We start from the raw sequence: 20787 nt of genomic DNA on the forward strand, positions 1-20787 counted from the left end.
AAGAAAGGTTATTATGCATTTTATCAATATTAGTATAGTATGAACATCTTCACACTAATCTGGACGCCTTATTCTGGACTAACTGAAGTCTGTTAAGATCTGTCTTATTAGCTGCTGACCAAATGATTGAACAATACTCCAGATGAGACATTACTAGTGCATTAATGACATCTTTCATAATGAAGAAGTGATACACAAAGAGCATTTCATAGCCATAGCTATGCCTTGTCGGCAGAGTCATGTGACATTAGTGATGTTTGTACTTTCAGCGTTAACTTGGTTTTAAAGCCTTTAAAATATACGCCGTTCAATAGTCGACCTTAATCTGACAGAGAATGTGATGATTTTGTGGATAATTAAAGTCAGTCATATATCCACAAACACAACAAGCTGAAAGTCAGTGATGCTGCTCGGTTTGCAGTCCTGAACATCACGGCACAAGCAGGATTCACTGCACTGTTAATGTTAGCTGTGTTATATTGCTGCCTCTGTTCGCTGGTGTCGAGCCAAACGCACTTTAACGTGTGTTTGAACGAGCTGACGGTTCACTCGTTAAGCTGAAAGAAAGATGCTTTAATCACAGCAGTCACACGTGTCCACTGCACCATCTGGAACTCTTCTTGTTTACACTCGTAATAACACAAACACTAAATCCTGCTTCTCTGTGCTGTTGTGTAGCAGTGTGTACACCTGAGACTGTCACCTGTCTGTCTGTCCTGCACTCTCTCTCTGTTTCTTTCTCTCTGATTGTGGAATAAAAGTATGAACATGTGTTTATAAGTTACACTTGTGTTTGAATCCTGCAGCTTATCACACATTTGATTTCCATGTGTGACGACTGCAAGTGTCCAGAGTGAGGACAGACTGAGGGAGCCACTGCTGCACATCATCTGTGAGGCTTTGCAGCCCTGATGATCCACCAGGACAAACTCAGCAGTGTGTGAGGAAGAGGAGGAGGAAGAGCCAGCAGCAGCTGACAGATGGAGAGAATAGACAGACTGTTCCCTGTTTGTGAAGGACTGCTAGGAAAGTTTAACATAACTGTCTGTGCTGAATCAGTCTTATTAGGTAATGTTCAAATAATGTGATCATCCCAGTGTTTTCAGTGTGGGAGAAAGTACTCAGGGCCTTCAAGTTACGCACTATGAAAGGCAGCAACAAGTTTAATGTTCAGAAACCTAAAGTCTGTATCAGCAGCAGGATGGAGCTAAAAATAAATGTTGGTTTCAGTTCTATGAAGCTTTGAGTATTTTGGATCAGTAGCTGCTGTGTTTGTTGCATCATATTGCTGTAACTGTTTATATGCTTTATATATTCTGAGCTAAGTTGATCTATAGTGTTACGTCATATTCTATAAGGATGTTATATGTTTGTAGACTTTCTGCCCAGTTTGACCCATTTAGCAGAAGTCAGCCTGTTTAAGGCTCTGATATCTATTCTGTGTGACTTAAAGCAGTTATGACATGGTCTGATTTTCTCACCCAATAAAGGAATATTTCATATATCAGTCGACTCTTCATTCTATCAGACACAGTTATCACAGCTCCTACATTTGCTTTTTACACATATATGTAAGCACTGAGCCAAATTTAGTACCAACATATTAAATGAACAATATTTGTCTCTTATATATGACACATCTGTATACACACTGTCACAGATACTTGTCTGTGAGTGAAGTGATTAATATGATAACTATAATATTGGCCATATTATATTTACATTACCACAGTGAGATGACTTTAGTCTCATGAACAACATCAGCTAATTGTTATTTACAGCTAATCTTAAACGACTGTTCAGCACAGAAATGAAGCCCAACAATCATGTTTCACAGTCCTGTGGTCTCAGCCTCAGATACTCATCAAATCACACAGAGCTCATGTAGAAACAAATGAACTAAATATGTTCTCCTTCATTTCTGTCAAACAAAGCTGTATGAAACGTTTCCAGCTGTTAGTATCATGGTTGCTAGGCAACCTGGGCAGCGCGACGGAGGCTAGACGTCCCATTTCACGAGCCTACGAGCCTCGCACTTCGGCCTTAGCGGTCTTTGAGTACGTGGCCCTTGAGGACTTTAAAGCTGCAGAACCTGAATCGGGATACAGCCATGATGATCTCCAGCCTCGTGCTCGCCAACATTCTCACCTGAGTTAAGAAGACGATCACTGAAATGGTCTCAGCAGGTCCTTTGATGACAGCAATGAAATGCAGTGGTAAGGCTTTTTGGGGATTAAGTTCGTTTTCATGGCAAAGAAGGACAATGCAGTTCATCTGATCACTCCTCATAACATTCTGGAGTGCAGGCAAAATGCTATTATAAAAACTTAAGCAGCAACTTCTCCAGGTTCCAATATTTATGCAATTCTCAAACCTTTTGGCCACGACTGTATAACCTCTTCTGAAGTTTAGTGGATATTATACATGGTTATGCTCAGGATGTGTCGGCCAGTTTCCACTGGAAACGCCTTTTGGTTAAACTGTCAGCGAGGAATTTGCATTTGCACTGTTACATTTTTATATAACTTTAATGCACATAAACAACAGCTGCTTGTTTCAGTGAAAATACATTGATGGCTTTTTAATAAAGTTGTGCAGCTGTAAAGTATTTTGTCTGGTGTCAATTCTATCGTCAGCTACATCGTTATGGCAAATGTTCAAATGTATATGGTGATAAATATCTTTGGTCATATGGTCCTGCTCTGTCTGTCACCTTCTGTGTTGAGCTCATTGTTTCCTCTGTAGTGGCTGAGCTGAGTCCAAGTAGCTGAAAATGTTCCTCTGCTGCTCCGTCAGACTCTCCTCCTCCTGCTGATCAGCTGGGACACAAAACAGATCTTTGTTAGGCTCCACACTGCACTGAAGAGTCAAAGTGTCTCATATGTTCATCTGACAAGTAAAAGAACACATTTTTGTTTCCCGAGGTGGGCAACTTGTTGGAAACAAACACAAAAGGTTTGAGCACTGATACCTGCCATTGCTGGCATTGAAAGATGCAACGCCAGCAATGTGGATTGTCAAGACTCAAACCAATCATCAAGCAAAGACAACAGGGATCATTTGTTTCTGTTTATTTAGCATTCACAGCATTTGTAGTTGCCTTCTGTGCAGGGGAAGTCCACGCACACTGTGTGGTACCGCCATCCGCAGAAGGTGCATTCAACCTCTGTAAGAGAAACGAGATTGTCTGAGACTGAAATGATATTCACTAAAGAAGTGGTGATTTGTAAAACTTCACATTTTGATCCGGGACGTACTCTGCATGAAAACAAGCGCTCACTCTTCCTACTCAACAAATGACAAGGGCGGAGCCTTATACCACGTGATACAGAAGCTGTGCCGTGTGATGCTAAAATTAGCAGGGAAAAAACAACGGAGAGCACGTCAGGGATGACGAGAAAGTGACAGGAGAAAATCCGTCCGGGTCAACCACCCAAACATCAATAACGGGAACCTTATACAGCGCTTCCCTATACACGTCGAACTCCCGCAGGCACAAAGACATCACGGAGGCTATCACTTATCACCTGACCAAAGATATGTGTAACGGTCTTTTGCATTTGATGTTTGTTGCATTTGATATTTGTTAAGCTGTATGTCTGGATTTTGTTCCTTTGCGCCCTCTGGTGGTGAACTGTGCAGGGTACAGCTTTGCTGTTTGGGTCTCCACCCAGCAACTTTTCTTTTGCTAGCGCACATGGTGTCTGCATGCTGCAACTCACAGTTAGCTCCACACATGGAGAAAATATTGTTTAAAGAGTGAAAATAATTGACGAAGAAGATGGAAGATAAGGCAATAAGGCCATAAAGCTCTATTTAGCACTTCCTGGATGTCAGCTCACGAGGTTTGTGTATTTTAAATGGTTTATTTTCTGTAATTAAGGATTTTTTTGATTGATTGACACTATGTACAAGAGCGCATTTTGATGTGATGTTTTTGTTTTATTGTTTTGTCCGTGAGCAGTTCTCACGGGTTGCCAAGACCAGAATAAACCCTGTTTTATAACTACATCGTGCGTACGTCAATCCTTGAGGGTGCTACAGTGAGAACTCCGCTCTGCACGGGTAGATGAAGGACGCAGCCCCGCAGGAAATTCAGGTGCCCCGAAAATAAGTGTTGCCTCAGTTAAAGGACTCAATATAATTAACCACAAGAAAGAGAAATAAAAAGGAAAAGGACTGTAAAATTAATTAAGATAAGTTTCCTTTTATAAATAAACAAAGGACTGAAATATTTCTTCTTTTTTCTTTCCTTCTCATTGTTTACATTTCTGCTGTTTTCAATGACTGATATTCATACAGTGTTAAGTTAATGTTGTGATGAGTAACCTGTGCATCGTGCATATGGTGGGCTTCAGCAGTTGCTGTAAGAAACAGTATTACTGGCTTGGAGAAGAGATGTAATGTGAGTTAAGTATACATGTTAAGTGATGTTTAAGGAGTAATAGTAATTACTGTGCTTTAAAGTTGTAACAGTAAATGAAGATTAATATTCATTTGCTCCTCAACTAACAAATCAAATTTAAGCTGCTGCACCTTTACATTAAGGCTAAGTAAGATACACAAAAAACCCAAACCCCTCCAACAATGGCAGAGTTTGAGGCTAATCCAGAAGTCAGTGAAAAGGGTGATGTGGAACAACTTTCTGCAGATGAGCAACTACAAGCAGTTGAAGGCACAGCTGATGATGTTTCTACTACCTCACAAAGAGCACGACAGAGCCAACGAGTCCGTACATTGACGGAAAAGGGCAAAGAACTGTACGGTGAGCACATAAAGAAGGCTGCACATCGTTTCAGTGTGCGCTATGAGAAGTGGAAGGTTGTCATTAAGAATGCCAAAGGAGCTATAGATGGTCAATGCTCAAAGGATCTGCTACAAGAACATGTTTCCAAGGTTTTGAGTGCTTCTAAGGATGTGAATGCAGCCTATGATGACTTGAGACGTATTGAATCTCCAGATAGTGACACAAGACGAAGGATGGATACGTGTGAAGCCATAACAAAGACAATTATCGAATCTGTAAGAAAGTGTCCAAGCCCAAGTAATGCGGAGGTTCAAAGAGATGAAGAACTTTGGAAGGACACTGAGTCTTCATCTAAATACGTAGCCTCAGATGTGAAAAGTCAAAGGGATGAAAAATGGAAGGAGACTGAGTCTATGCCTAAGTTAGAAGCCTCAGACAGGATGAGTGTTAAGTCACACCACACTAAGCTCTCTTCTCATTCGAGGGTTTCCTCTAGACACTCCAGCCGGCTCTCGGCTAAAAGACAAGATGCAGCTGCTGAAGTTGCAGCAAATGAGGCTGCTCTCCAAGTTCTGCTTGAACAAGAAATCCATATGAAGGAAATTGAAAGGCAAGAAGCAGAAATAGCACAAAGACAAAAGGCTCTAGAAGCTAAGCGCAGAGAAGTAGAGCGACTTGAGACTGTAAAAAAGCTGAATGCAGCAAAGGCTCGACAGCGAGTGTATGAACAAAGTGAATGTTCAGATGAAGAAATATACAACCTACTTCACCACAGATCTGATAAAAATGAAGTCAAGTCTGAAAACAATGACCAGCATATGAAACGGTGTTCCTCGCCACGAAATGTGACACCGCACCAAGAGGTGAACACAGAAGATCTGGTCAAAGCATTTGCAGTGTCTCTTAATGCAAGTCGTCTTCCGGTACCAGAGCCAACAATATTCAGTGGCGACCCTATCAGATATAATGATTGGAAAATTTCCTTTCAGACTCTGATTGACAGGAAAAATATACCAACTGAAGAGAAGACTTATTATCTGAGGAAATATGTAAGTGGACCTGCAAGGAAGGCAATAGAAGGCTACTTCCCGCTTGGCACAGAGTCTGCATACTATGCAGCATGGACAGTTCTCGTAGAGAGGTATGGAAATCCCTTCCTCGTAGCAAAGGCCTTCAGAGACAAACTTGACGCATGGCCTAAGATAAGCTCTAAAGGCAGTATGGAACTTCAAGCATTTGCTGACTTCCTTTGCTGCTGTAAGACAGCCATGTCGCAAATGAAGGGGCTTGAAGTGCTCAATGACTGCAATGAAAACCAAAAAATGCTCGCAAAACTTCCAGATTGGCTTACTTCAAGGTGGAACAGAAAGGTTACAGAAGTGCAAGAAGAGACTCACACCTTTCCAAGCTTCAGCCAATTCGTAGATTTCATCTCACGGGAAGCCAAAATTGCCTGTAATCCCATAACATCTCTCTTTGCTCTGAAGCCAAGTGAAACTGAAGGGGCAAAAACAACAAGGAACAGAGGCAATGGAGCAAAGGTGCTAGCAACTAACTCAAATGAAAGGACTGTTAGTGCTAGTTGTGTGTACTGTGAAAGGTCGAGTCACAGCCTACTTAAGTGTAGAAGGTTCATAAATGAGAGCATTGTTGAGAGACTAAAGTTTGTTCAAGACAAGAAGTTATGTTTTGGCTGTCTGAACTCTGGTCATCGCTCCAAGGATTGCGAAGGGAGAGAAACCTGTGACACATGTAATAAAAGACATCCAACATGTCTTCATGACAATCGCACGAAGGAAGACAGAACAAGGAGAAATCCACACAAGAACAGTGACAGGACAAGACAAACGGACGCAGATGTCTCACAAGACAACAGTGTCACACCAACAACAAGTGAAGCGACTTCTAACAGAGTCACACAGAATGTTGACGACACTCACACATCTTCCATTATTCCAGTATGGGTGTCAACCAAAGGTGAGCCAGCGCATGAAATTCTTGTGTACGCGCTCCTTGATACACAGAGCGATACGACCTTTATTCTTGAAGAAACGGCACAAGCTCTGCATATCAAAGGTGAATCGACTCAGCTAAAGCTCACTACTATGTCTTCAAGAAACACAGTTGTGTCCTGTCGCAAGTTCTCAGGTCTACAAGTCAGAGGGTTCTACTCAAATAAGACCATTTCCCTACCAGTGACGTATGCCAGAGACTTTATTCCCGCAAACCGAGATCACATTCCATCGCCTGCAACAGCTAAGGCATGGTCTCATCTTGACTGCATTGCAAGTGAGATCGCTCCACTACAAAGCTGTGATGTTGGTCTGCTGATTGGGTACAACTGCCCCCAAGCACTTGTTCCTTGTGAGGTTGTGTCTGGAAAGGAAAATCAGCCGTTTTTGCAAAGAACTGATCTGGGATGGAGTATTGTGGGTTATGGCAATCCATGTCTCGATTATGGAGACGCCTTCGGAATAAGTCACCAAGTCATTGTGAGGGAAGTGGTGCCTGACATTAATCCCTCTTTAAATCTCACCAACAAGGTTCACTATGTCTACAGAACTCAAATAAAGGAAATGATCTCTCCCACAGAGGTCCTAAAGATGTTGAAGTCTGACTTTGTTGAGAAAGCACCAGAAGACACAAAGGTCTCTCAAGAAGATCTCAAATTTTTAACAAAGATGAAGGCCGGCATTAGGCACAAGGAGGATGGTCATTTTGAAATGCCACTCCCATTTAAGAGTGAAAGGCCGAACCTGCCAAACAACAAGGTATGTGCTATTCATCACCTCAAATGTTTAGAAAAAAGGCTCAAGAGTAACAAGCAGTACTACATGGACTATAAGAAATTCATGAATGACATCTTAGCCCATGGAGATGCTGAAAAGGTCACAGAGCAAGACATTGACAAGACACCAGTTTGGTACATCCCACATCATGGTGTGTATCATCCACAAAAACCCGGAAAGATTCGTGTCGTCTTTGATGCCTCTGCCAAGTTCCAAGTTCCTCCTCACTGGTCCAGAGCTAACAAACACCTTGCTCGGAGTCTTGTGTCGCTTCCGAAGAGGCCCAGTGGCTTTCATGTGTGACATCGAACGCATGTTCCACCAATTCCATGTGCATGCTTGTGACCAAGATTACCTACGGTTCTTGTGGTGGGAGAACGGTGACCTTGAAACTCCATTCACTGTCTACAGGATGAAGGTACACCTATTTGGAGCAGCATCTTCTCCAGGTTGTGCCAACTATGGCCTCAAGCATCTTGCAGCTGAAGGGGAAGGAAGTTTTAATGAAGAAACCATCAAGTTCATCAAAACCAACTTCTATGTTGATGACGGACTAGCAAGTGTTGACACTGAAGATCAGGGAATACAGCTGGTTAATGAAGCACGCAAACTCTGCAGCATGGGCAAACTTCGGTTGCACAAGTTCATCTCAAACAGCACCAAAGTTCTAGCTTCGCTTCCGAAAGAAGAATGCGCTGCAGCTCCCAAAGAGCTAGATATGGCACTCGGTGAAGTACACATGGAAAGAGCACTTGGCGTACAATGGTGTGTGGCATCAGATCAATTTCAGTTCAGAGTAGTTGTTAAGGACAAACCACTCACCAGAAGAGGAGTATTGGCCACAGTCGCCTCTGTGTTCGATCCACTTGGGTTTGTGTCACCTTTCATTCTGCTGGGAAAGCAGATTTTGCAACAAATGTGTCGAGATAAACTCAGCCAGGATGATAACTTACCTGACAGACTTCGACCTCAGTGGGAGTATTGGTTGCGTGACCTGGGAAACCTTGCAGACGTAAAGGTTCACAGATGCTACATTCCTTCGACCTTCAAGGCACAGCACTACGAACTTCATCATTTTTCTGATGCAAGTGCATCTGGATATGGAATGTGCACTTACCTCAGAGCAGTAAGCACAACTGGTGAAGTCCACTGCTCATTGGTGATGGGAAGATCAAGAGTTCCACCAACCAAAGTCACAACTATACCTCGGCTTGAGTTGTCGGCGGCCGTTGTTGCTGTGCGCACTGGTGACATGCTGAAAAAGGAATTGGAAATGGAAATTTCAGAAGAAAGGTATTGGACTGACTCGAAGGTGGTACTCGGATATGTCAGCAATGAAGCCAGAAGATTTCATGTGTTTGTTGCAAACCGAGTGGAACGCATCAAACAAAGCACAGATTCAACCCAATGGAGGTATGTAACTTCCGAAGATAATCCGGCAGACCACGCCTCAAGAGGTCTCACAGCAGAACAACTTGTAGCATCAAACTGGTTCAAAGGCCCAGACCTCCTTTGGCAGAAGATCATACCCAGTGGGGAAATTAAGGTGGGAGAGTTATCAACCAGTGACCCGGAGGTTAAGAAGGTTCAAGTCCACAAGATACAAGGGGAGGAACAAAGGTCACTGTTAGATCGCTTACACAAGTTTTCCGACTGGTCGAGGATGATTAAGGCAGTTGCTAGACTCAAGCGCTATGTGAAAGAAGCAAAGGATCACAAGAGTAGATCACACAACATCAGTAGTGTAACAAGAGAGAAAGGAAGCAGAGTTAACAATCATAAAGATGGTTCAAGAAACAGCCTTTGCTCAAACTTCGAGCTAACGGATTCTGGATTCTTGGATGCAGCAAGATCGTGTCATCTTACATCTATAAATGTGTAAAATGCAGAAGGTTCAGAAGGCGCACAGAGCAGCAGAAGATGGCAGACCTCCCAGAGGATCGGATGGAGACCACACCGCCATTCACCTACTGTGGGATGGACTGCTTTGGTCCTTTTTATGTCAAAGAAGGCCGCAAGGAGCTAAAGCGTTATGGCTTGCTAATCACTTGCATGTGCTCCAGAGCAGTGCATCTTGAAATGCTTGACGATCTCTCTACAGATTCCCTCATCAACTCATTACGTGCATTCATGGCCATCAGAGGTACAGTTCGTCAGATAAGATGTGATCAAGGCACGAATTTTGTCGGCACTAGAAATGAGTTTATTGGAGCATTTAAGGAAATGGATCAAGCCAAGCTAGAGAAACTGGACTGTGAGTTTCTCATGTACACCCCAGCATCTAGTCATATGGGTTGTGTCTGGGAAAGACAAATTCGCACCATAAGAAGTGTTCTCATGTCCATTCTGGAACAATCAGCCAAACAACTCGACAGCTCCTCTCTGAGGACATTCCTGTATGAAGTCATGGCAGTGATTAATAGCAGACCATTGACTACTGACCAACTATGTGATCCATCAAACCCAGAACCTTTAACACCGAATCACATACTAACCATGAAGTCCACAATCATCTCTCCACCTCCAGGAAGGTTTGTGAAAGAAGATCTTTATCTCCGTAAGAGGTGGCGTCGTGTTCAACTACTTGCCAACACTTTCTAGACAAGGTGGAAAAAGGAGTATTTGTTAAATCTTCAAGGAAGACAGAAGTGGACCAAAGAGCACAGAAATGCTAAGATCAATGATGTTGTCCTCCTGAAGGATGAGATAACTCCACGCAACCAGTGGAAGTTGGCAAGGATCATTGAAGTGTATCCTGGAAAGGATGGAAAAGTGAGGAAGGTGAAATTGCTGCTGAGTGATCCAACCCTGGATAGAGCAGGAAAACGTAACTCCAAACCTGTGCACCTGGAAAGACCCATTCAGAAGACAGTCATTCTGATGGAAGCGGAAGACGATTCTCCACCGCACTCTGCTTAAAGGATAATTCACGATAGTTCATTCAAAAGCCGTTCAATTAGTTCATAGGCAATACTTTATTCTTTTTAATCACAAGTGATTGGTGGGAGTGTAACGGTCTTTTGCATTTGATGTTTGTTGCATTTGATATTTGTTAAGCTGTATGTCTGGATTTTGTTCCTTTGCACCCTCTGGTGGTGAACTGTGTAGGGTACAGCTTTGCTGTTTGGGTCTCCACCCAGCCACTTTTCTTTTGCTAGCACACATGGTGTCTGCATGCTGCAACTCACAGTTAGCTCCACACATGGAGAAAATATTGTTTAAAGAGTGAAAATAATTGACGAAGAAGATGGAAGATAAGGCAATAAGGCCATAAAGCTCTATTTAGCACCTCCTGGATGTCAGTTCACGAGGTTTGTGTATTTTAAATGGTTTATTTTCTGTAATTAAGGATTTTTTTGATTGATTGACACTACGTACAAGAGCGCATTTTGATGTGATGTTTTTGTTTTATTGTTTTGTCCGTGAGCAGTTCTCACGGGTTGCCAAGACCAGAATAAACCCTGTTTTATAACTACATCGTGCGTACGTCAATCCTTGAGGATTGACAATATGGCTCCTACAATATGGCTCCCATCAACACTGTGCAAAACGAGGGATTTAGGAAAACGATCAACACCCTAGACAAACGCTACACAGTGCTGTCCCACAACTATTTTTCTATTGTTGCACTACCTGCTCTGTACACGCAGCGTCGAGCAACGGTGGAGACGGAATTTCAAGCAAGACAACATTTTGCTGCAACAACAAAACGTGAGACATTTGTTGTTTTATGTTTATTTGTTGTTATGAGAGAATCATGATCTCAATTCTAAGCCAAAAAATCGTGATTCTCATTTTATGCAAAATCGTGCAGCCCTAACATTAACACAAAACTATTGTTTCACCAGAGAAACACACATGAAGAGAGAGAGAGAGACAATAACAGCTACCAAACAGTCGTCATAATTCGTCACACAATGAGAAAAGGACAAATCAACAAGTAACAATGACTAATTAATATTAAAATCTGTAACATAATGTATTGTTTGGAGTTTAGTCTGATTGGTTCAGGATGAGCTGCCATTATCCAATCACACGTCTGCTTACCTGCATCTTTTCTCTTTTTTCTAACCTGAGCACCTGATGGCTTTGAACTTTTGTTGTCCATCTTCCATTGGTTTGAATTTTGCGCTCCAGTACAAACACAAATCCCCCAACCCGAGGATCAGCACAATTAACCTAACAGCAGGAACGTACAGAGGGGGGGGCTAGAGGGGCTTGAGCACCCGCCCCTTTCCTGATGGTGCCCAAGGTGCCCTTTTGTTGAGGCAACTTTTTTTTTTAAATTATTATTATTGTTTTTTTAATGTGTGTGTGTGTGTGTGTGTGTGTGTGTGCGCGCGCGCGCGCGCGTGCGTGCGGAGTCCTGTCTGTGCCCCTCAACAATAATATTTAACTATTAATCACAGTTTTGCTAAATAAAAGGATCTGGCTTGCATCAGTCACATGATCACATTTAACCAATGATCGCCCTTGACGGCAGAACGCGCTGGTTACGAGCCGGGAACGAGCTCACAAAGAGCACGCGCATTTGTTGCGGTCCGGAGCTGTAGGAGAAACACAAGTTAACTCAGAGACACAGACTGATGCGACAAAACCAGTAAGTAGGTGTACAGCGCACACTGTAGTGTGTAGCACCCAGGAGTATTAGCTTATTACGTACACGTTGGTAAGCTGTCTTGTTGCTACTGACGAACTGAAACAAACGAGCGTGCTGTGTGTGCAACAGCGCGACAAACATTACCTGTGCTTTTATTAACTGCACAGGTAGTGCTGGTCACAGCTGCTGGCTACCTGTGTAAGGCTGTCATGGGTCTGTAGCTCTGTCACCGTTTTAGGGAACATATTTAGTTTTAAAGCAAGTTTCCGGGCTTTTCCTGCCTTTCTGGAGGGATTATATTTCACTAAAAATGATCTAATATGCATGGTCACATAATTATGCATTATTATAATTATAATATATTATACACACAAGCTGTATTTTAAAGAACATACATTAAGAAGCAGATTATATTAGATTTATATTTTAAATGAGACAAAATTTGGATGTTACAGCAGTAAAATGATTGTATCTCTACAGTTTAAACATGTAATAAGCTTTGCCTCTGCACAGAGTGGATAGTGAAACAAATGGAATCATCATAATGACATTATTTCATATTTATTACTTCCCCCTCCTCTTTGCTTTATTATTGTAGCTCTAGTAATAAATAATAATGTAAGGATTCTGGATCAGCACCATGATGCCCATAGTATATACAGTATTCTGAAGAAGGTCTAAAGTGTCACTGTGTGTGCGTGCATGTGTGTGTTTTATTTAGATGGATTTTTAAAAAAAATATTCCTCATGATATAACATTGTGCAGACATGGCTGGTAAGGACATGAGGAGGAAACAGCAGGAGCTGTGTGAGGCTACTAAAGGCAGGGCTATAACATTTTTCTGTCATCATTTTATTATAGATTAAGTGCAGGAGTTGTTAGGTGTGGATAATTAGATTATAGTTTATTGCAATAGCAAGTTGTGCCTTGTTCTCACATAGACAGCAAGTGCAGAGTGATATATGAAATGATGGGATGGAAGGAAGAAGAGAAGCAAAGAGTGATTCACAGGCAGAGCCTAAATTATTTCTCACAGTTTTTTGTTGCCTTATGGTTCCAAGCGCTGTCACCAATCTTTGCATTTAGTTATTATCTCATGACACTTGTTTAATCAGCTACCATCTCTCCTGTGGACTTTTTAATGTCTACAGTCTCAGACCAACACAGCCCTGCCCTCATAGCTGGACTGGCCATCGGGCATACACACTTGCCCGGTGGGCCGCTGGCGATTTTTTGTTTTTATGGGCCGACCGTTTGTTTTTTTTTTGTTTTTGTTTTTTTTTTGGGAAGGGTATAAACAATGAAAGGTGTTGGATTGGCCAATTGGTCATGATCGACTCTGGGCTGGACCAATTACAGCCGAGGAGGTCGGATGCACCCTCCCCCATGTTTAGCAATCTTATAGACGAACTAAAGAAAATGGAGAACAAAAAAAGGAAAGGAGGTGCCGAAAAAATTAGGGCCAAAAAGAAACAAGCCCTTCAGGCAGACGCTGCCAAATGTGTGAAAATTACTGAATTGTTTGGTGGTAGCTATGGCATAGCTTCCATAGATTTAGCAAGATCAGCAAGTGGTGGAGGCCAGCAGGTGGATGAAGGAAAGGGGAGGCAGGAGGAGGAGAGACCCGAGGCGGCCGCCGGTCATAGTGGCAGAGGAACTGAACTTCAGGTAAGAAGTTATGACCTGCTGTCTATCTGTGTCAGATATAAACTAATTTTAGTTGTAGTTTGTTTTCGTTGTGGTGACTTTATACAGTCGCTTAGAATAACTCGTACAGCGTAACTAGCATGACGGAGTTTATATACTGCTGGGCGGGTGCTATGAAGTTACTGATAGTAAATTTTATTTTATGCTTAAGGTTAGTTTCTCAAACTTCTCAAAGTCTTAACAAATTGTGCCAATCCATGTTGCACCAGGCTGATTTCTCATCAAAAGTGGAGAAGTCTGTGACAGAGGAGACAGAAGAGCAGCAGAGAGAGATGGAGCAAGAGAGAGAGATGGAAGAGCAAGAGAGAGAGATGGAAGAGCAAGAGAGAGAGAGAGATGGAAGAGCAAGAGAGAGAGATGGAAGGGCAAGAGAGAGAGATGGAAGAGCAAGAGAGAGAGATGGAGCAAGAGAGAGAGAGATGGAAGAGCAAGAGAGAGAGATGGAAAAACAGGAGAGAGAGATGGAAGAGCAAGAGAGAGAGATGGAAGAGCAAGAGAGAGAGATGGAAGAGCAGGAGAGAGAGATATGGAAGAGCGAGAGAGAGAGATGGAAGGGCAAGAGAGAGAGATGGAAGGGCAAGAGAGAGAGATGGAAGGGCAAGAGAGAGAGATGGAAGAGCAGGAGAGAGAGATATGGAAGAGCGAGAGAGAGAGATGGAAGGGCAAGAGAGAGAGATGGAAGGGCAAGAGAGAGAGATGGAAGAGCAAGAGAGAGAGATAGAGCAAGAGAGAGAGAGATGGAAGAGCAAGAGAGAGAGATGGAGCAAGAGAGAGAGAGATGGAAGAGCAAGAGAGAGAGATGGAAAAACAGGAGAGAGAGATGGAAGAGCAAGAGAGAGAGAGATGGAAGAGCAAGAGAGAGAGAGATGGAAGAGCAAGAGAGAGAGAGAGAGATGGAAGAGCAGGAGAGAGAGAGAGAGATGGAAGAGCAGGAGAGAGAGATGGAAGAGCAAGAGAGAGAGATGGAAGAGCAAGAGAGAGAGATGGAAGAGCAAGAGAGAGAGATGGAGCAAGAGAGGGAGAGATGGAAGAGCAAGAGAGAGAGATGGAAAAACAGGAGAGAGAGATGGAAGAGCAAGAGAGAGAGAGATGGAAGAGCAAGAGAGAGAGATGGAAGAGCAAGAGAGAGAGATGGAAAAGCAGGAGAGAGAGATGGAAAAGCAGGAGAGAGAGATGGAAGAGCAGGAGAGAGAGATGGAAGAGCAAGAGAGAGAGATGGAAGAGCAAGAGAGAGAGATGGAAGAGCAAGAGAGAGAGATGGAAGAGCAGGAGAGAGAGATGGAAGAGCAGGAGAGAGAGATGGAGCAAGAGAGAGAGATGGAAGAGCAAGAGAGTGAGAGCCAGGGCATCGATTACTTTGCTCGCCCTGAACCTGCCATATTACAGGCCTTCTTAGATTACCACCCACAGCAGAACAGTAGCAGTGCAGTTGTGATGAGGGTGTTCAGCTGTAAAGATGGCACCAACAGGAAGTGGCTTACTTATTGCAAAGAACGCCATTTATTGTTCTGCTTTGTGTGTCTGGCATTTGCAAGGCTGACTGACACCAGCACATTTATAACAGGCATGAGTGACTGGCGACATATACATCTGCGCACAGAGGAGCATGAAAAGAGCAATACACACCAGACCTGTGCTGAAGCTTTTTTCTTAAGGTGCTCAAAAGGCAACATCAGGAGCTTGTTTGCTGGCAGTCAGTTGTCAGCTCACAGAGCACAAGTGAAAAAGAGACGGCAAGTTTTAGAGCGTATAGTGGATGTGATCAAAGTACTTGGGAAGAGGGGACTCAGCTATAGGCATGTGGAGAATGAGGCTGCATACACTTTAGGTGATAACACCATCGATCATGGTAACTTTCTGGAACTAATTGTGTTATTAGGCAAGTATGATATGTGCCTTGGAGAACATTTGAATGACTGCATTGAAAAAAAGCAAGAAGTTGCATCAGACCAGTGGATCAAGAGGTAGAGGATCTCTCATCACCCTACTCTCCAAAACAACTGTCAACTCAGTGATTGATGCACTTGGCCATCTCCTTCAAGAGAGCATCGCCAGTGATGTCCAGAAAGCTGGGATGTTTTCTGTTCAGCTAGACACAACCCAAGACATCACAGGTTATGATCAGTGTTCAGTAATCATCAGGTATGTTACTGAGTCTGTGCAGGAGAGGCTTGTCTCCATAGTGAGGTGCGAAGCATCCACGGGGCAGTACTTTGTAAACTTGCTTTCTGGAGTTTTAGAGCATCTGAATCTAGACAAGGCCATGTGCATTGGGAATGCAACAGATGGTGCTTCAAATATGCAGGGCCAGTACAAAGGCTTTTCAGCACTTATGACTGCCCAGTCTCCAACTCATGTGCATGTGTGGTGCTATGCACACATACTTAATCTTGTGATTGCTGACACAACACAAAGTGTCATTGAAAGTGGATCACTCTTTAATTTACTTAATGACATAGCTGTGTTCATCAAGGAGTCCCATCACAAGGTTAATCTGTGGGAGAAACAAACCGAAAACACAAGACACAGACGCCTCAGTCCAATAGGTGAGACACGGTGGTGGGCCAAGCATGATGCCCTCCAGAAAATCTTTGGACATTTTGGAAAACCAGATGATGGCCTCTTCGTTGATGTAGTGCTGACGATGGAAGCCATTGAAAAGAGGGAAAAAGAAAAGCCAGCTGTTCGTGCCAAAGCACGAGGCTTTAAAGAGTGTCTCTTGAAGCATGAAACTGTGTTAACAGCACAGATATTTCTTAGAGTGTTTGAGCAACAACTCCTCTGTCAAAGTACCTCCAGTCAAAGGGGATGGACATTCTCTCTGCCCATCATATGGTGACTGCCACACAAGATGGCCTCAAAAGTATTGCCAGGAACTTTCCAACTGTGAAGACAGCTGCAGACACATTTGTGAAACAGACAAATCAAAAACTAGAGGAGAGGGTGAACAACACAGACATGGAAGTGGAGGCTGAACTACCTAAAAAGAGAGCCAAAAGGAGAAAAGGCATGGCCGGAGAGATGCCTGAAGATGAGTTGCAAATCAATGCTGAGAAATCATATGAGGTGAAAGTGCACAACATCATCCTGGACACAGTTATTGAAGCAATCCACAGACGATTTGTCATACATGGCCCTCTTCTTGCCGATTTGGCATGGTTGGACCCCAGGAAGTTTAGCCAGGTCAGAACAGTTTCTCTTCCATTTCAGAACCTCAGCGCCTGTCTACTTAAATTTGACAGCAGGGCTACAGTTAATAACCTTCAGTCAGAACTGAAACGTTTTGCTGAACAGTGGGAAAGGCTTAAGACATCACATGTAGATGAGTACACGACCAGAACAGCAAAGGACAGATCTGAAGAATGGGACGAAGAAAGTGAAATTGTGACCGAAAGCTGTGGTTCTTGCAAAAATTGCCCACTGTGCTGCTATCAAATACTCAGGCGGTTCAACATGCTGTCTGATGCCTATCGTCTCCTTGGGCTGGCATACAAGTACCTGCTGACCCTCTCCCTCACTCAGGTTGCCTGTGAAAGAACGTTCTCTACACTCAACTTCATTAAAAGCAGACTCCGAAGCAGCCTGTCTGCAAACAAGCTGGAGATGTTTATGCTGATGGCCACTGAAAAGGACATTCTCATGTCATTGGACTCTGACATGGTCATTGACAGGGTAGCTGAGAAGAGTGACCTGCTGAGAAAGCTCCTTTTGTAACCTGGTGAGGTGAAATAAAAATGAGCAAAACATTCCTAATTATCTATTGTTAATATTAAATTCAGCTTTATTGTTATTGCCTAAACGAATACGTTTAGTATCTACCTTCACTTCAAACAAGTCAAGTGATTGGTAAATGCTTAGAATTTGTCCATCTTAATAGATAGAATAAATATGAGATTGGAGTATTAGGCATTTATAAACATATATTCTTACAGTCTTAATCTGTCATTGTTTCATTTCAGATGCTGTCAGTCATTTTAGGAGGACTGAAGTGTGTTCATTTTAAGTAAGTACTATATGGAATATGATTCAACCATTTTTCTAGAGTAAGCATACCAGTACTGTCATCGTCTGAAAAAATCTATTAAGTACAATTCTTTCTCAACCTTCACTGTCTGTCCTTTCACTTCATAAAGGTTTCCATGTCTTAAGATATGTTCAGTGTTGCTGCTGTGGAAGTGTTGTAGGTGACCTTTTATTGATGAGTGAATAGTCTTTGGTGATACAATTCAATCATAATCTGTCCTTTATAGATTTTAATATTCATCTAATCTTTATTCCTTTCTGTCCTGTTTGTCAGGGTCTGATCATACATTGTTTGTTTAAGAGGTTCGAGACCATTCAACTTTTTAAGTTCATCAACGTAAGTACTAGTGTATATGATTTCTCTAATTCCTTTCTGGAATAAAGATGCCAGTACTGTGATCATCTGAGCAAGTCCATCAATTGCCATTCACAGTTCTTTGTCCTTTCACTTGTGTCCTGTTTTTCAGGGTCCCATATAATTTCTTCAGAAGTAAGTACTGTATATGATGCCAGTATTTTCCCATATTTTCTAGATACTGTATTAGTACTGTGTGTAAAATGCCATCAAAAACTCAATTAAGTGTTATTCTTATTCTTCTTTCTCACCTTTCTTTCTCTGTCTCCTTTCATATTTAAAGGTTGCTGTGTTAGCAAAATATATTGTGCTACCATGCTGTTTTCTATTGTTTTGGTAAATAAATACTTTATGAAAATATCCCTAAATCTGTCATTTGTTAATTTTAATATTAATTAATGATCATGTCTCACCTCTAGTGTTCTTGGTCTTAATTTCAGGTTTCTACCATGTGTTGTAGATAGTTCAGGAGGTTAACTCTACCAAGCAGTCTTTTTGTTTCCGCTATGTACTGTTTAAAATCCCGAATAGGGAGAATGGTGTAGGTTTAACTTTATTAGATTGATACATATATACCAACAAGGCAGTGTACATCAAAGCAGTTGTTTTCATGCAAAGGCTTTATGGTTTTTCCTATAGCGATTGACAGACCACATGACTTTGCGCATTGCATGCCGGGAACTCCTGGCAAAACAATCCAAGTACCGCATCAAATACAAGCATTTGCAATTGCAGCACCGCAAAACGTTCATTCTCCGGTTCCAATACCTTCTTGTTTTATCTTTGCCGCACAAAAAAGGAATGTACAAAACGACGGAGAACAATGCCGGTCCGTACAAAGACAGACTCGACGAAAAGACAAAGAAAAGATACGAGGAAAAATCAAAGGAGTGAAAGGGTCAGACCCTTACGAGCACACAGAGGGACAAAAGACGTTAGCGTGCTGCCCAACTTTCACCACGCTCAGATTTATAATTATACGGTTCTTGGAGTGAGTGCATACACTCATGAAGTTTAGTAACTTCAGCTCACTGCAACAAGCCCAGGTAGTTTACCGACGGATGGGTACAGGACCTTGAAATGCACCGAAAGACCATCGTACGAACAAAGGTAAGTTTACCTTTGTTCGTCTCACAAATCGTCTTCATAAATACACATTCGTTAACCGTGTATTAATATAACCTTTGAGCTCAACGGTAATTAATTAGTAGTGGAAAAATAATTGTAATATTTGAGCCATTTCTGCTGTCCAACTACTTCTTACAAAATACATTTTTAATGTTAATTAGATTTTTTTTACAGCATAAATAAAGGTTATATAAAAGTCACTGCCACAGACTGATTGCGGCTTCTACCTTGTTACACTAATGTTGTTTGTAGCTCAGTATGACTTTATGTCATCCATGAGGGATGCATTTGACATATGTTTCACATATTATAGCCCAACAAGTTACTTATAGCAATTTAAATACGAGCAATCAGTTTCTTTGCAAATACCGGAAATCAGTTTTTGGCAGACAATCACTTTTTGGCACAACACGGCTATTGCAGTTAATAATACAGCAGCTTCTTGCCATTTTTTGTGTTTCTTTTTATCGCTGTGTAACTGAGTTCAATTGAAAGCCTGTATGCGCTAGTACCGCTTGCCAAAAGTTCCCAGAATCCTTTGCGGTTTTATCCATGAATGACGTCACATTTTTGGTGGGCCGGTCTCCAGTCAAAATGCCCGGGCCGATTTTTTGTCCCAGTCCAGCCCTGCCTGCCCTCCAGCACTATCCACAGCAACCCCTCAACAGCAACATTGTACCCATCAGGTAAAGCATCGGCTACGTTTGCTTTGCCTTGTTGCCCATATTAGATTCTTGATGAAAGTGTGTTGTTGTTATTCAGCCTGGTTCAATGTGCCCCTCTTTAACTTTGAGCACCCGCCCCTTTAAACCTCTCTGCACGGCCCTGCCTAACAGACCTACACCTTAGTTCACAGATTCACTTTGTCTAAGGTTGATTTCTGGGATTTCACACAACCCAGGATTCAGATCGTGAATCCATGATGGGCTTGGATTTACATCATTATAAATGAAATGTGCTCTACTTGGAAGCAGCCGGCCCCGCCCCTTTTGACGGGTTGTGTGAGACTTTAAATCATCAAACTGTAAATTATAAATTAAATTGTTATTGATCCTTTACCCCGAGTCCTAAAGTGTAGATTTATTTTCTTACTCTTCTTATATTTATTGTTTGTTTACTTGCACCGCTGTAACTGCAGCCTCGTCGTCTCGTCTCTCTATATGCTGGACTGTCTGTAGCGGAGATGACAATAAAGTTTACTTTGACTTCAGCAGCGCGCAGGCGCACCGAGGGCTCTCGCGCTCACTTTATAGAATTTAGAAAAAACATGGGTGCAGATTATAAGTCTGTATCATAATATCTGTTTGTTGTTTTTATTTTGTTTTGCGAGTTGGTTATTAGATGCCGCTCCAGCCAGCCAGAGACTCCCCGCCGCCCCGCCCTCTCCTCCCTGTGCCGCCAGCAGCAGGCGCACCTCGCAAACGGAGGGCGCCCTTA

The 20787-nt window shown here is 42.4% G+C and overlaps 2 protein-coding genes and 1 long non-coding RNA gene across 5 annotated transcripts in view; 2 read left to right on the forward strand and 1 right to left on the reverse strand.

Annotated features, from left to right (window-relative positions):
• LOC146672593 (uncharacterized) overlaps positions 1 to 20787 on the reverse strand; it is a 348538-nt gene that overhangs the window by 327265 nt on the left and 486 nt on the right. The window contains exons 1-2 of one of the 3 annotated variants that reach the window (XM_085401284.1): positions 8654 to 10837; positions 2714 to 2819 (exon numbers count right to left, since the gene is read on the reverse strand). In XM_085401284.1, the coding sequence (XP_085257410.1) occupies positions 2714 to 2731 (18 nt within the window). In that variant the 5' untranslated portion in view covers positions 2732 to 2819; positions 8654 to 10837. Of the gene's footprint in view, positions 1 to 2713; positions 3177 to 8653; positions 10838 to 20787 lie in introns of those variants that run through there. The other 2 variants (XM_085401282.1, XM_085401283.1) reach the window with 2 other exon arrangements.
• Positions 4588 to 5714, forward strand: LOC146672603 (uncharacterized). Its single transcript, XM_085400884.1, is given in 2 exon segments — positions 4588 to 5641; positions 5644 to 5714. Coding segments are annotated over 2 exon segments (1125 nt in total).
• Positions 17718 to 18473, forward strand: LOC146672604 (uncharacterized). Its single transcript, XR_014910373.1, has 3 exons — positions 17718 to 17847; positions 18142 to 18204; positions 18335 to 18473. It is a non-coding gene; the product is annotated as an uncharacterized LOC146672604 (long non-coding RNA).

Source organism: Rhamphochromis longiceps, linkage group LG3, assembly GCF_057381845.1.
Source record: "Rhamphochromis longiceps isolate RC_006_pf linkage group LG3, R_longiceps_female_GT1.1, whole genome shotgun sequence".
Taxonomy (NCBI): domain Eukaryota; kingdom Metazoa; phylum Chordata; class Actinopteri; order Cichliformes; family Cichlidae; genus Rhamphochromis; species Rhamphochromis longiceps.